Source organism: Penaeus japonicus, unplaced genomic scaffold (genome assembly GCF_977035675.1).
Source record: "Penaeus japonicus unplaced genomic scaffold, GWHDUDI00000001_assembly GWHDUDI00000020, whole genome shotgun sequence".
NCBI classification, from domain to species: domain Eukaryota; kingdom Metazoa; phylum Arthropoda; class Malacostraca; order Decapoda; family Penaeidae; genus Penaeus; species Penaeus japonicus.
In genome coordinates, this window is record NW_028234422.1 from 36,734,350 (window position 1) to 36,748,753 (window position 14,404).

Sequence of the window (14,404 nt, forward strand, 5' to 3'; positions counted from 1 at the left end):
TTCCCCGTGGCAACTGGAGCGCCTTCAGGCAATCCAACCGCCACGGTAAGCATTCAGTTATGATGATCAGATGAGTCAGCACTTATAACTGGCAGAGGCCGGGCCGCCTCGTGCATATAGCCCGGGCGAAGGAAAGCCTTCGCAAATCTCTCTGAACTGAACTGAACTGGACCTTCTTAGCCGTCTGGTTAGCTCATTGGTAGCGTGTCGACTTCACATCCCTGTGGTCGGCAGATCGAGCCCCGCCCAAGCTCGTGAGTTTCCATTGTCACCTGGCGGTTACTGACGTAGCTGGGCACTGCGTTGGGTAAGGACCAAGCTCAGATCGCGTCAACACTCGTTGGCACATTCTCTCACGAGTCAGCACACGCTGGCACAGGCGGGCTCGCGTCACTGCATACAAGCCCGGCGTAGCATCTGCTCCGCAAATCTGGCTTATCCTTATCCTTATGGACCTTCTTTAGATCCAAGGTTTTTCGTTGTTGTTGAGGTTATTCGTAGAGAGATTTGACGATCGCTGATACCTCTGCTAACAGCCTGACTGACCTGGCCCTTGGTGGTATCCCTGGATACTCGCCAATACCTGCTTGCAGCTAGCGAATTATTTACCTGTTCAGAGAACACTTAAATAATTCGCGACGCACTGTGTAGTGGATTGTCTTACTGCGAGGGATCCGGTCAGGCATATAAGGGTTATACCCGCCTGACAGGGCCTTGTGCCTGCCCGGCCCTAACACACAAAGACGGTTCAACTTCACAGTGTGCTTTGAACTTTCTGATTCCACAACCGCATCTTACCAAGTCCTGTCATTTTGATTAGCTTTGCTAGCCTCCATTCCCCCTTTTTTCCCATCATCCATCATCCTCGAGCTATGGTATCATGGGTCACATGATCAAATTAGCATATTCTGGGGGGCCCATCTCCTGTGAGGTGGCCCTCCAGAAAATCTTCACCATAACAGAGGTAGCCGTAACTCACTGCATTAAAGTTCACAATGGTTACAAGGTTGTTGTTGCTAGGCAAGAACAGCTGACTCCCTTCCTGACGACCGATGGCCAGAGGAAACTCGCGGCCGCAGGCTTTAAGCCTCTTCCTTCTCCCGAGACCAAGGCAAAGTGTACGGTCGTGGCTAAGAAGGTCGATAAGACCATCTTACCACGATCGGCCGAGTCTATTCAGGCCGAGGTTTCAGCCATGAATGACGTCACTGTGGTGGATGTCTACAAGCCACCCGAGTCCCGGATCGTGAAGATCCGATGCTCTGCGCCCGAGGAGGCACAGAAACTCCTATCTCGTGGGATCGTGATGTTCCACACATCCGTCCCCCCTTACAACATAGAACCTGAGTGTTTTATTCAGGTTGACCAGTGTCTGAAGTGCTACAGATACAATCACCTCAAACACACCTGTACTCTCGAAGCCAGGTGCAGTCGCTGTGGCGAAGAAGGTCACTTCTTTGCCAATTGCAACAAGCCCACCAAATGTTGCAATTGTGGTGGACAGCACGTCGCCGTCAGCGGGTCTTGCCCCACACGCAAAGAAATCATCAAAAATAAACGACAAGCACTAAAAACACAAAACAATAACACAACATACGCAACAGCAACACGACCCTTACAAACATCCACTCCCTCCAGAACACAAACAAACACCGCGATTCCCTCGGGAAGAGCTATGCCGCCCCAGCCTCACTTCCCTCAGACAAACACCTTCACTCCAAACACCGATCCGAAAATACAAGCTATACTCCATGTGGCCTTGATTGCCGCCAGATACAACGCCAAAAAATTCGCAAACATCGTCCCTATACTCTTACAGAAAAACGGTTTCCCGAGCATAGTAATTCCCGAGGAGATCTTCGAACACGAGAACCTATACATACCTGAAGTTCACACACAAACAAACACAAACACCACAGATAGAGTGGCGCCCACTTCACAGCCACAGCCCTCTACCTCTCACGAACAACAGCCACTCCCACAACGTAAACAACGAGAAACTAAACATGAAAAAACTACCCTTAACACACCTGAACAGAAACGCAAACAAATCTCACCACTAAACAAACACACCAAAAAAGACAGAAAAGACCCGTCGCTCCCGGCCTCCGGGGTCCACGACAACACCATCCTGTCGGACTCCTCCAACAGCAGCATCGATGTCGAGCACGTTGACGTGCACGACATGGGTGCTGCTACGTGTCCCGCCCCCCTGGCAGGGGCGGGACCAATTCTCCCTGACAGGGGAACACTCGGGGAACGCGGGAGCATCGGGAATTGGTCCGCCGATTCCCGAGACTTCCGCGTCTCCCACTCTCAGGAGTCACTTCCTGACCCTGGCGAGCTCGCCAGAGTAGCCCACCTGGGCAAGGGTGCCGAGCTGTCGCCCCACGGGCGCGCTCGCTCCCGCTCTCGCTTCCGGGAGCCACAGACGCCATACAAGGTGAAGCCTAAGACCGTTCACTCTCCTTGATTGGTATGCTGACGATCGTACAAGCGAATGTAAGGTCATTTTTTAACATCCGGAACATTTTTTACGAGTTTTTAGAACAGGAAAGTCCCGATGTTGTTCTTTTAAACTCTACCTCTATTACTAATTCCTATGCTATTAAACACTTCGGCTACACATCGAGACAATCACAAGACGGCTTGTATACAGGGTCCTGTATTCTCATAAAATCCACCCTCCATTTCGAGTTCATCTCACCGCCATTCATTCATCCTGACTTCATGGCTGTAAAGCTATTCACGCAACAAGGCCCTGTAATGATTGCCACTGCTTATATCAGACCTAATTCAAATTTACCTCTTGCTGATTTCAACAAGCTATTTAGCTATAATAACCTCCCAGTTTTCTTTGCCGGTGACATCAACGCAGCACATCACGCCTTCCACCACACAAACAACAACGCACACGGTAGACAGCTCTTGTCTATTTTCCAAACAAAAACACTGCACTACATCGGACCCGACTTCCACACCGTATATACAAGCAGAGGTAAGGGTCGTCCTGATCTCGTTTTCGGGAACAGGGCGGCACTCGCCTACCACTCACACATACAACCTGGCCCGAACATCGGTTCGGACCACATACCCATGATTATCAAACTTTCTATGTCACCTATACAAAACAAAGAAACACCGTCATTCCGGTACAAAAAAGCAAACTGGGACGATTTCAAATCATTCTTAGAAGCTGAAGATTTTGATTTTAACCTTGATGGGGAAAATTCCCTCGAAATAAATAGGCATTGGCATCATCTCTTCTCATGGATTTCTGCTGCCATGCTTCGCTCCATCCCCAGGGAGCGATACAAGGACAGAATATCCTTTCATCCTTCTGAGAGAACAAAGCGTCTTCTGACCTGCTTTAGGACTCGTTTTATTCATAATTTAAATAGTCTGCACCGAGTGAGGTGGGACCTCACTATCCTACGAAACCACGTCATCGATAGTTTTGATAACGACCGCAAAATTTTTTGGCATAATTTAATTACTAAAGTAGAATCAACGAGAGTTCGCAATCCACGGGAATTTTGGCAGAAGATCCGCCAATTAAAAGGTAGTAATTTCCCTCCCTTCAATCACCTCCTCAAGGACAACATTCAATATTCAGATCCCGTGGATGTTATTAAAATTTTTCATGATCACTGGAAAACTGTATTCTATCCTCATCAGCCTATCCCCTTTGCAAACGATAACGTAAATTTAATTAACACCTGGAGCCAGAACAACAGGATAGAAACAGAACCAGAGCAGATTATCCACCTGGGTAATCTGGACGACACGTGCGAACTCAGTGCTCCCATTTTGCTGGAGGAGGTAAAACAAATCATTAAGAGAACACCTCGAAAAGCTCCAGGCTCCTCACAGATTGGACGAGACGTATTAATTAATCTTCCCGACAACGTTTTACGAGCTATGACGCACCTGTATAATACTTCATTAGCCTCTGGCTACTATCCCTCACCTTTCAAAACTGCTTTGGTGGCCCTAATCCCTAAGCCACAAAAAGACTTATCTGACCCCAAGAATTACCGCCCAATTAGTCTACTCGAGACATTAGGTAAAATTTTTGAAAAGATCATAAATTCCCGACTAAGGCGGTATCTTGAAGACAATGACTTACTTTCTTCAAAACAATTTGGCTTTCGCTCCCATCGCTCGACGCAAGACGTACTGAACATACTGACGTCTTATTGTGTAAACAATAAGGACAGACATTTGAAGACAGTCCTCGTGACAAAAGATGTGGAGCGAGCCTTCGACACGGTCTGGCATGCTGGCCTGAAGTACAAGCTGTGCACTAAATTTAATTTCCCAGTGTGCACCAAGAGGCTGTTATGCAGCTTCTTGGATGATAGAAAGCTTAAGTTGAAATTCAAAGGTAACATTTCGGATACCATTTGCATGCACGCAGGTGTACCTCAGGGCAGCATAATCAGCCCCACACTATACATCTTATACACAAATGACCTCCCCGACCCCATTTACCCCGATTCACTGACGCTTCTTTACGCTGACGACTGTACGCAATTAGCTAGACATGTTTCGCTGCCCGGTGTCGTCCGGCGAATTAATGACGAGCTCGACAAAGTCTCAAAATGGGAGTACAAGTGGCTTATCAAAACTAACGCGACAAAGACAAAAGTCCTCTTTATAAACCCTCGACACAATCCTCCATACGATCACATATACTTAAACTCTTTCGACAGACAACAAGCACCTCTCGCAACCACTCTCTCCTGCACTGTACTCGGTGTAAATTACGACTATATGCTTAGATTTCATAATCATATCAATCAAAAAGCCGCATTGGCTCGCAAGGCCTTACAATCGCTTCTGCGATTTCGCAGTGCTGCCCCGCGCACAAAGCTGCACCTCTTCAAAGCCATGATACACCCCCTTCTCACATACAACCCTCTTACACTCACACTCGCAGCACATACAAACAAGCGCAAGCTACAGGTCATCCAGAATAGAACACTCCGATGGGTCTATGATGTAAAGTGGGACGACTTTGTGTCGTCATCACGATTGCACGAGAGAGCTTCTGTGCTTCCCCTGAACCTTCACTGGCGCAGGGTGGTGGATAGACAACTCCACAAACTTCATTCATGGTGCCCCGACTGGATAGACCGACACACAGCCTGGCTCGAAGGGAGGAGAGCAGGCCTCGGCCGCGATCTTTTTTCTGCGAATTGGGAGCAGGAAGAGGAGCCAGTTTTTTGAGCTGGGCAATATCCATCCTTTTATCTATTGTGAACTTCTTCTACTTCCTTCCTGTCTATTTTGGCCTTACCCTTCATTCCCCCCCTTCCCTTGTTCAGTTTTAACCCTTTTACGCGTTTTTAGTTCTTTTTTACGTTCATTTTAAGTTCAGTTTTAATATGTTTAGTTTCTTTTAAGTCTTTTAGCTTAAAAGTTTTTACTATAAGTTGAGCGTGGGAACCTCCCCGCGGCCAGCCAATCACGCGCCAGCGCGGCTGGCTGGCCCGGGGAGGTTGCCACCGTCTCCTTTATTAGTATTTTTTTCATTCATGTTTTAGTGTTGCCTTTTACCTCTTGTTTTTATATTTTTACGTTTTTACCTTGCTTTTAGTCTTACGCTTTTACCTTTTAACTTCGTGTTTCTTAGTTTGTTTTATGTTCGTTTTTACGTGTTCTGTTTTTGTTGTTTTTATTTGGTGGTTGTTGCCCCTATCCCCAGCCCACCTTTTAATTATCACTTATTAAAGTAAATTTCCCGTGAGAGAGAGCCCTTTCCCGTTTTTAAATCCCTTCTCCTTATCTTTCTGAGAAGCGACGACCTCACCCTCACCCCCATCCCATTATCCTTTCATAGCTCGAGCGTCCTCCATCCTAATCCTTCCCTTCCATCTCACTGGTTTCGGATTTCCGTCACGTGACACCTGCCGCTTGCACCCGTGCCATGACCGCGGCTCCTTGAGCCAAGGAGTGACAACTCGCGAGCCGGGGAGGAGGTGTCACGGCCAGTGATGATAATCCCGACGTGGTGACGAGCGCCCGAGCACATCACCCCGGAAGTCCTGCCGCCGACGAGGAGAAATCCTCGCTCGACGCGGGCGGGGGGGATAGCCTCTCGCGCTCGCACTCGTACTTCATCCTGCAGCCTCGAAGGTTAGCCGAGGGCACCACCGTAGTCACGGCCGAAGGGTAGTGCACGGTGGAGCCGCAGATGGCGCCAGACAGACCGCTCCCCTCCCTACCCACCCTCGTTAGCCGAGTACCTCCTCACCTGCCGGGCCCGCGCGGGGCGAACGGACTGGTTAGCCAGTTCAGTTCTGCCCAGCGCGGCTCACCCGGCCAGGGGAGGGGTGTACAGATGGCGCGGGGCTCCCCCCTCCACTCCCTCTCCTTACCGTTTCCGCGTCCAGTCAGCTATTCCCCCCTACTATTCCCTCGCATGCTGGGTCAAGCCCCGGCTCTTTCTCTCTCACTTATATCATTTTCTCTCCCCAACCTTATCCTTCCCTCCTATCCCCACTTCACTCCCCTCTTTTCTGATCATTTGCTTGCACCCCATAGCCGCATCAGGATCAGGACTCAGAGAGCAAGATCAGCACCAGCACCTGACCTCACCTGAGATAACAGCACCTGCTCCAGCTTACCTGCACCAGCTGAAGCTATTTAGAAGCCTAAGAAGAAGAAGAAGAATCTACAACTCTTTGAAGGAAGAGTTATAGTCTACATGCTAAGTGTGTAACACTTATAGCAAGAAGAAGAAGAATACCTGGATTACCTGAGTTAATCCCAAGAGAGTAACACTTATGCCAAGGAGTTGACATCTTTAAGGAGTTGGCATACTAAAAGAGATCCCTTCATAGTAAGGGTTTTGACACTCGGCTCTCTCGAGCCAAGCACCTCGGTGCTACAAGAGATCCTTGTAGGCACACACCTGTCCCCCCCTGTCCTTTACCACCACTTTTCGGCGTTAGGATAACACCTTGTGTTTCTGAAGGCGAACCCTGCGGTTTACCCGGCGAAGGCCGGGGTCTCAAAGGGGTCCCTTAGTCGGGATACTGTAAGAAACTCTCCTAGTTTGCCACCTTTGTCAGGCTTAGGGAACGGCGGCAGGCCACTCTAACACTCCTGCCAACTCTAGCTAGACACCGTCTACATAGCCAACCTGGTTAGGCTCCTCAGAGATAAGAGGAGGTTGTCAGAGATAGGACTTAATCTGACAACTCAGGCAGGACTTGGACTTTTTTCAGTGGTAGGATCGAGCTATGCGTTTGGAACCATGGCTTCGACCACCAAGATTAAAGTAAACCTCGATGGCATTCCGACTCTAACTCGAAAGCAGGAACTGAACTCTCTGATGTTTGGCAATGGAATCCACTTCCTGAGAATCATTGATGCCAGGAATGGATACATTGTTTTGCCAAAGACTCTGACCGATGCTGATAAGATTATGTCACCAGAATTCCGCCAAAAGCTTAAGAGCTCAGGTTTTGACCCCCAGATGCCTCTTGAAACCAAAGCTAAAATGACAATTGTAGTCAAAAAAGTGGACTCGTACATTACAAGCCACTCTAATGAAGAGATAAAAGAGGAACTGGTAAGACAACTCAGCCTGCAAATCGATGAAGTCTATAAGATGCCACAACATGGAATTGTTAAGATTCGATTCCATGATATACAGACTGCCAAAAAGATAAAAGACCAAGGACTGATCCTATACAATTATAGTATAAACCCGGCCCAGATCGAAGAGGAACGATTCACTCGAGTAATTCAGTGTATGAATTGCTATGAATATGGCCATACAAAGGGTAAATGTACCAAGAAGAATGCTGAAAAATGCAGTGAATGTGGTCAGACCGGACACAGGTTCACGACATGTAAGAATACCACAAAAAAATGCCTAAACTGTGGAGGCGAACACAGGACTCTCTCTGGAAGCTGCCCTATTAGAAGGAAAGAGATCACAAAGGCAGTAGAAAAGAAGCAAGAGATCCAAACCCAGAAAGAGTCCAGACTACTGAGTGAAGTAGTCAAGAACACTGCAAAGGCTACAGCTAAGGTCGAGAAAACGATCGAAAAGACAGCCAAAGCCACAGCCGAAATTACCAAAACGGCGATTAAAGAGACGCAGCCACCCATCATGCAGCTGCCTAACAACCTGGCTGTCAAGACCCTGATTGCCTTGATGCATGCCCACCTGGCCAACCTTGCACAACCAGGCTGCTTTGCAGAGCAAGCAAAGCTAGCCTTGAGGCGAAATAACCTCCCTGAGATGGACCTTCCAAATGATGTAAATTCGGCAGGCATCCTGAGGGTTATGCTCCCTACAGAAACCCCCAAAGAAACCACAGAAGCACCTGAAGAAGAAGAAATGCCAGATCTGCCAGTTCTTGAAGAAGAAATGCCGCCACTGGAAGAGCCCACTGCACCAGTACCCCAGTATGTGAGGGTGCCATCCCCACACAGGTGCAAGAATGTGAAGAAGGCCAGGGAAGCAAAGGGCAAAGCTGTAGGAGTCATCCTGTACACTGCCGAGAAAACCGTTACAAACGGCAATATTGATGATGATGATGTTGCAGAATACATCAAGAATGGCAGGATGAAATACTCCTACAACAATCAGAAGCTGAAATCTGATGAATGTGCCAGTATCATAGATAGGAAAATTAGGGCAGCCTCCCTAAATCTCGTTGGTGTGGCTATCACCTACCTCGACCCTGAGTCCTACAGGAAGAGGAGGAATGGCTATGATGAGTCCCAAGAGAGGCATGAAGATGGACCTGCAGCCAAATCCAAGTGAATCACACCATCACTGTAGTTCAGCAGAACGTCCTCAAGTGGACTATGGTTCGTAGGAACGAACTGTCGGGCATGTATAGAGCCCTAAATGCAGATGTAGTCCTGATCAACAGTCATGGTTTGAAGGACACAGACAGGCTGAAACTGTTCCCCTACTTATGTTATCAGAGGAACAGGACTGGAGAAGCAAGTGATGGCATAGCAATAGCAGTCAGAAGAGAAATCAAACATAAAATTCTCGACGACTTTGATGAAATGCTGGCAATGGAGATAGAGACCAGCAGAGGTCCAATAGTAGTGGCTACAATGTATCTGCCTCCAAGAAGGGCAATTGTTCCACTGCAAGACTTATACAGTCTGCTTCGACGAAGATTACCCACCTACATAGTGGGAGACCTCAATGCCAACCATCCAATGCTAAACAATAGAGCAGGCAACATGGTTGGCAATGCTATTGCTAGAATGGTTGCTGATGGAGATCTAATCCACATGGGACCAGACTTCCCTACTTACATCACAGGGAACACAGCAACCAAACCAGATATTGCACTGTGCAATAACCAAGCCCATCACAACGTGATCATGGAACCAGGCCCTGCAAGCACCAATGATCACCTGCCCATCATCCTCAAGATATCATCTAACCCAATCCTGAAAAGCCTAAACTGTAGCAGATTCAACTTTAGAATGGCTAATTGGGGAGGATTCAAGGATGAGCTCCAGTCTAAGCCTGCAGCCAACTTGAGGACTGCAACATTGGAAGAGATTGACGAGGAAGTCGAAAAGTGGTACAGCGACGTTGAAGCTGCACTTGCTCATCATGTACCCAAGAGCAACCACAGGACTATCCCCCATCCAAGGCTAACAGCTGAAGTAAGACTGCTAAATATACAGTCGAATCACCTGCAGCACTATGTAGGGATTCATGGATGGACACAAGACCTGAGAGCAAGATATAGAAGCTTGCAAAGAGAACTCTCTAACCACTGGAGGAGAGCAGCAAATGACAAGTGGGAAGAACTTGTTCAAAAAGTGGAATGGGACCGAAAAGATCCACAGTCCTTCTGGTCAGGAATAAAGAAACTGATGGGAAGAAGTGAAAGCAGAAGTAGCTACCTCCTCAACGAACAGGATGAGAAGATTTATGAAGAAGAAGAACAAGAAATCCTGTTCAGAAATTACTGGAGAAATTGTTTCCGAATTACCGAAGAAAAAGAAGAGAACTTTGACAGTGATTTCGAGGAGACCATCATAGAGGAAATAGGAAGGCACATGCACCTCCTATATCCAGAAGCTGCTTCTGACTTCACTAGACTGGACCCCACAGATCCACTAATGACCAAGATCAACCCCACAGATGTCAAAAGAACTATTCAGAGTTTCAAGAATAGAACTGCTCCAGGCAAAAGCAGGATCAACAAAACAATCCTGCAAAATCTTCCAAACAAGATGTTGCTGAGACTGGCAAACATATACAATGCCTCTCTCACTGCTGGCTACTTCCCTGACCACTTCAAGGAAGCAAGAGTCAGGATGATACCAAAAGCCGGGAAAAATCCAAGAAAAGTGGAGAATTACAGACCAATATCTCTGCTGGAAGTCCCAGGCAAAGTCTTTGAAAAGATACTGAACATAAGATTGCGAAATCACCTGGAGATTAACGATTTACAAAATCCCAGGCAACATGGCTTCAGACCAGGCAGAGGAACATCAACAGCCATTGCAATCATATATGAAGAAATCGCCAATGCCATGAGCGAAAGGAACCAAGTCAATGTGGTTCTGAGAGATGTGGCCAAAGCCTTCGACAAAGTTTGGCACACAGGCCTGAAACTTAAGATCATCAGGCTGAACCTCCCGACGTCCTTGACCAAGCTATTGTGTGACTTTGTTGAAAGTCGGAGTGCAAGAATAGTCGTCGGCAATACAGTCGGCGAAGCAATTCCCCTCATGAGTGGAGTTCCACAGGGAAGCTGCCTCTCACCGACACTGTTCACCATATATACAGCAGATCTGCCTGAACCATCACATGGCAGCAATCACTATATGTATGCCGACGACATCACTCAGATAATCAAGTATGAAGGGAGATCGATCGAGATGATGGCACTCAGAACTGCCAGAGCCATAGAGACCATCAATCGATACGAAAGACAGTGGAAGATCTCAACCAACATGAGAAAATTCCAAGTCATTCCTGTGGCCAAATTCAAGACAGCAGATCTGATAGTGGACGAGGAAGCAGTGGACTACTGTGACAAAGGAAAGATACTAGGGCTAACAATTAGCAGAAGAGGAATTGTCCCTCACATAAATGAAAGAGCAACCAAAGCTAAACATCAGCTGAACAAGATCAGAAGGTTCCAGACACTGAGTACTGAAACCAAGCTCTACATTTATAAAGCCCTAGTGCGGCCCATCATGGAATACCCGCCAGTGCCTACTCACACCATTTCCAGAAGGCAGATGATGCAGCTACAGACTATTCAGAACCAGGCAGGCAAATGGATTCTGAATATTCGCTTTCCCGAAGTAGTCACTGCACGAGAGATCCATCAAAGACTAAGGATCGAGGCGATCAACCAGAGACTCCACCATCAAGCCAGAAGAAGATGGACAAAAATCCAAGATGAGGATGAGGAGCTCTACAATCGCCTCAACGTTCGTCCAGAAGGCACACATGCCTGGTGGCCCAAAAGCCTCAGCAGAATCAATGGCATTGAAGAAGTTGAGGCCATATTCACGGCATCAGGTACAGGAGACCGATGATGTAAGGAGGCAACTATGAAGAGGAGAACACAAAAGAAGATTAAGACAAGAATGAAGAAGTAAACTTCAAGAGGACCTGCAATCAAGAAATCAAGACTCAAGATTTTTAACACCTTTTAACCCAGACTACAAGCCAACCCACAGGGCTCCACTTCAACGTCAAGCACGGCACATCATGCATAGCAGTGAGAGGTGACGTGCGAGGTCGGCGAAGTGCAGCGTGGGCAGAGCTTCAGAATGTAAAAATCCAAAAAAAAAAAAAAAAAAAAAAAAAAAAAAAAAAAAAAAAAAAAAAAAATCCCTTAAAAAATAGCCTGCTAGGTGTTCTGGTTTCTGGCTGCCTCCCGAGGGGTTGACCCGGGGCTTTGTTCAGCTACTAAGGGCGCACATGCAAGCTATTCTCTGACTTCTTTCTCCTGGTCTTACAACTTATCTTTTCTCCTTTCTCCACCTTTCTCAGCTTCCCTTCTATCACTGTATCTCCTCGCAAATTTCATTTCCACTATCCCTCCAGCTCCCTTCATCACTTCCTCTTCACTTTACTCACTTCCATTATTCACTTCAACTTCCTTCTCCTCAAGACCAATCCTAAATAAAAAGCTAATACTCTCTTCACTGTACTTAACTTTCTAACTCTCACTTTATCTCCTCCCAAGTTTCTTTTCACTATCTCTCCAGCTCCTTTCACCACTTCCTCTTCCGCTTTATCACGCTTAAAAAAAAAAAAAAAAAAAAAATACTATTTTTTTTGGTTTTTACTAACTATATTTAAATGAATAAATAATAAAGATTCCTTATCCTTAATTCCAACCCAAGTTCCAGACCCCTTCCTCCCAACCCTCTTCAATATTCACCCTCACAGATAAGAAGAAGAAATCAACAATCAACAAAGACTTTTCACCTTCCGACCTGGCAGGCCCTCCAGAAGGTTTTGAGTGGACATTACACTTCAATATCTTAACGAGTCAGACAGGGAGTTTCGTCCTCCCACTACTCTAACTACGACTTTCCTTCATTTTCCTGACTGTTTATCTTCACCTGAACTCTTCGTCTAACTTAACTGTCCCCTTCCACTTCGGTGGGAGTTCCAGTTATATATCCCATAGCCGGCACTCAAGCATCAGTGAACATCAGCACTCAACATCAGCCACCCGCCACCGATCAGCATCCACTCAACACTCAGACTCAACATCAGGATCAGTCACTCAACTGACCTCACCTGAGATAACAGCACCTGCTCCAGCTTACCTGCACCATCTGAAGCTATTTAGAAGCCTCAGAAGAAGAAGAAGAAGAAGAATCTACAACTCTTTGAAGGAAGAGTTATAGTCTACATGCTAAGTGTGTAACACTTATAGCAAGAAGAAGAAGAATACCTGGATTACCTGAGTTAATCCCAAGAGAGTAACACTTATGCCAAGGAGTTGACATCTTTAAGGAGTTGGCATACTAAAAGAGATCCCTTCATAGTAAGGGTTTTGACACTCGGCTCTCTCGAGCCAAGCACCTCGGTGCTACAAGAGATCCTTGTAGGCACACACCTGTCCCCCCCTGTCCTTTACCACCACTTTTCGGCGTTAGGATAACACCTTGTGTTTCTGAAGGCGAACCCTGCGGTTTACCCGGCGAAGGCCGGGGTCTCAAAGGGGTCCCTTAGTTGGGATACTGTAAGAAACACTCGGAGGTTGCCACCTTTGTTAGGCTTAGGGAACGGCGGCAGGCCACTCTAACACTCCTGCCAACTCTAGCCAGACACCGTCTATATAGCCAACCTGGTTAGGCTCCTCAGAGATAAGAGGAGGTTGTCAGAGATAGGACTTAATCTGACAACTCAGCAGGACTTGGTCTTTTTACAGTGGTAGGATTGAGCTATGCGTTGGGTACCTTGGCTTCTACCACCAAAATTATATTAAACCTCGATGGCATTCCGCCTCTAACTCGAAAGCAGGAACTGAACTCTCTGATGTTTGGCAATGGTATGCCATTCCTAAGAATCATTGATGCTAGGAATGGATACCTTGTTCTGCCAAAGACCCTTACCGATGCGATAAGATAATGTCACCAGAATTCCGCCAAAAGCTTAAGAGCTCAGGTTTTTGACCCCCAGATGCCTCTTGAAACCAAAGCTAAGATGACAATTGTAGTCAAAAAAGTGGACTCGTATATTACAAGCCCACTCTAATGAAGAGATCAAAGAGGAACTGGTAAGACAACTCAGCCTGCAAATCGATGAAGTCCTACAAAATGCACAACATGGAATTGTTAAGATTCGATTCATGATATACAGACTGCCAAAAAGATAAAAGACCAAGGACTGATCCTATATAATTACAGTATAAACCCGGCCCAGATCGAAGAGGAACGATTCACTCGAGTAATTCAGTGTATGAATTGCTACGAATATGGCCATACAAAGGGGTTAAAAAAAAAATGTACCAAGAAGAATGCTGAAAAATGCAGTGAGATTGTGGTCAGACCGGACACAGGTTCACGACATGTAAGAACACCACAAAAAAATGCCTAAACTGTGGAGGCGAACACAGGACTCTCTCTGGAAGCTGCCCTATCAGAAGGAAAGAGATCACAAAGGCAGTAGAAAAGAAGCAAGAGATCCAAACCCAGAAAAGAGTCCAGACTACTGAGTGAAGTAGTCAAGAACAACTGCAAAGGCTACAGCTAAGGTCGAGAAAACGATCGAAAAAAAAAACAGCCAAAAGAAGCCACAGCCGAAACTTACCAAAAACGGCGATTAAAGAGACGCAGCCACCCATCATGCAGCTGCCCAACAAACTGGCTGTCAAGACCACTGATTGCCTTGATTGCATGCCCACCTGGCCAACCTTGCACA

At 46.8% G+C, this 14,404-nt stretch overlaps 1 protein-coding gene across 1 annotated transcript; it reads left to right on the top strand.

Moving 5' to 3' along the window:
• The first annotated feature begins 554 nt into the window (after positions 1 to 554).
• Positions 555 to 2,473, top strand: LOC147469685 (uncharacterized). Its single transcript, XM_086547873.1, has one exon. The coding sequence runs from the start codon at positions 881 to 883 to the stop codon at positions 2,471 to 2,473; it is 1,593 nt and encodes a 530-aa protein (XP_086403999.1). The 5' UTR covers positions 555 to 880.
• Positions 2,474 to 14,404: the final 11,931 nt, after the last annotated feature.

Coding starts and splice junctions, on each gene's coding strand:
- LOC147469685 (XM_086547873.1), top strand. CDS start 881: ATGGGTCACATGATCAAATTAGCATATTCTGGGGGGCCCATCTCCTGT.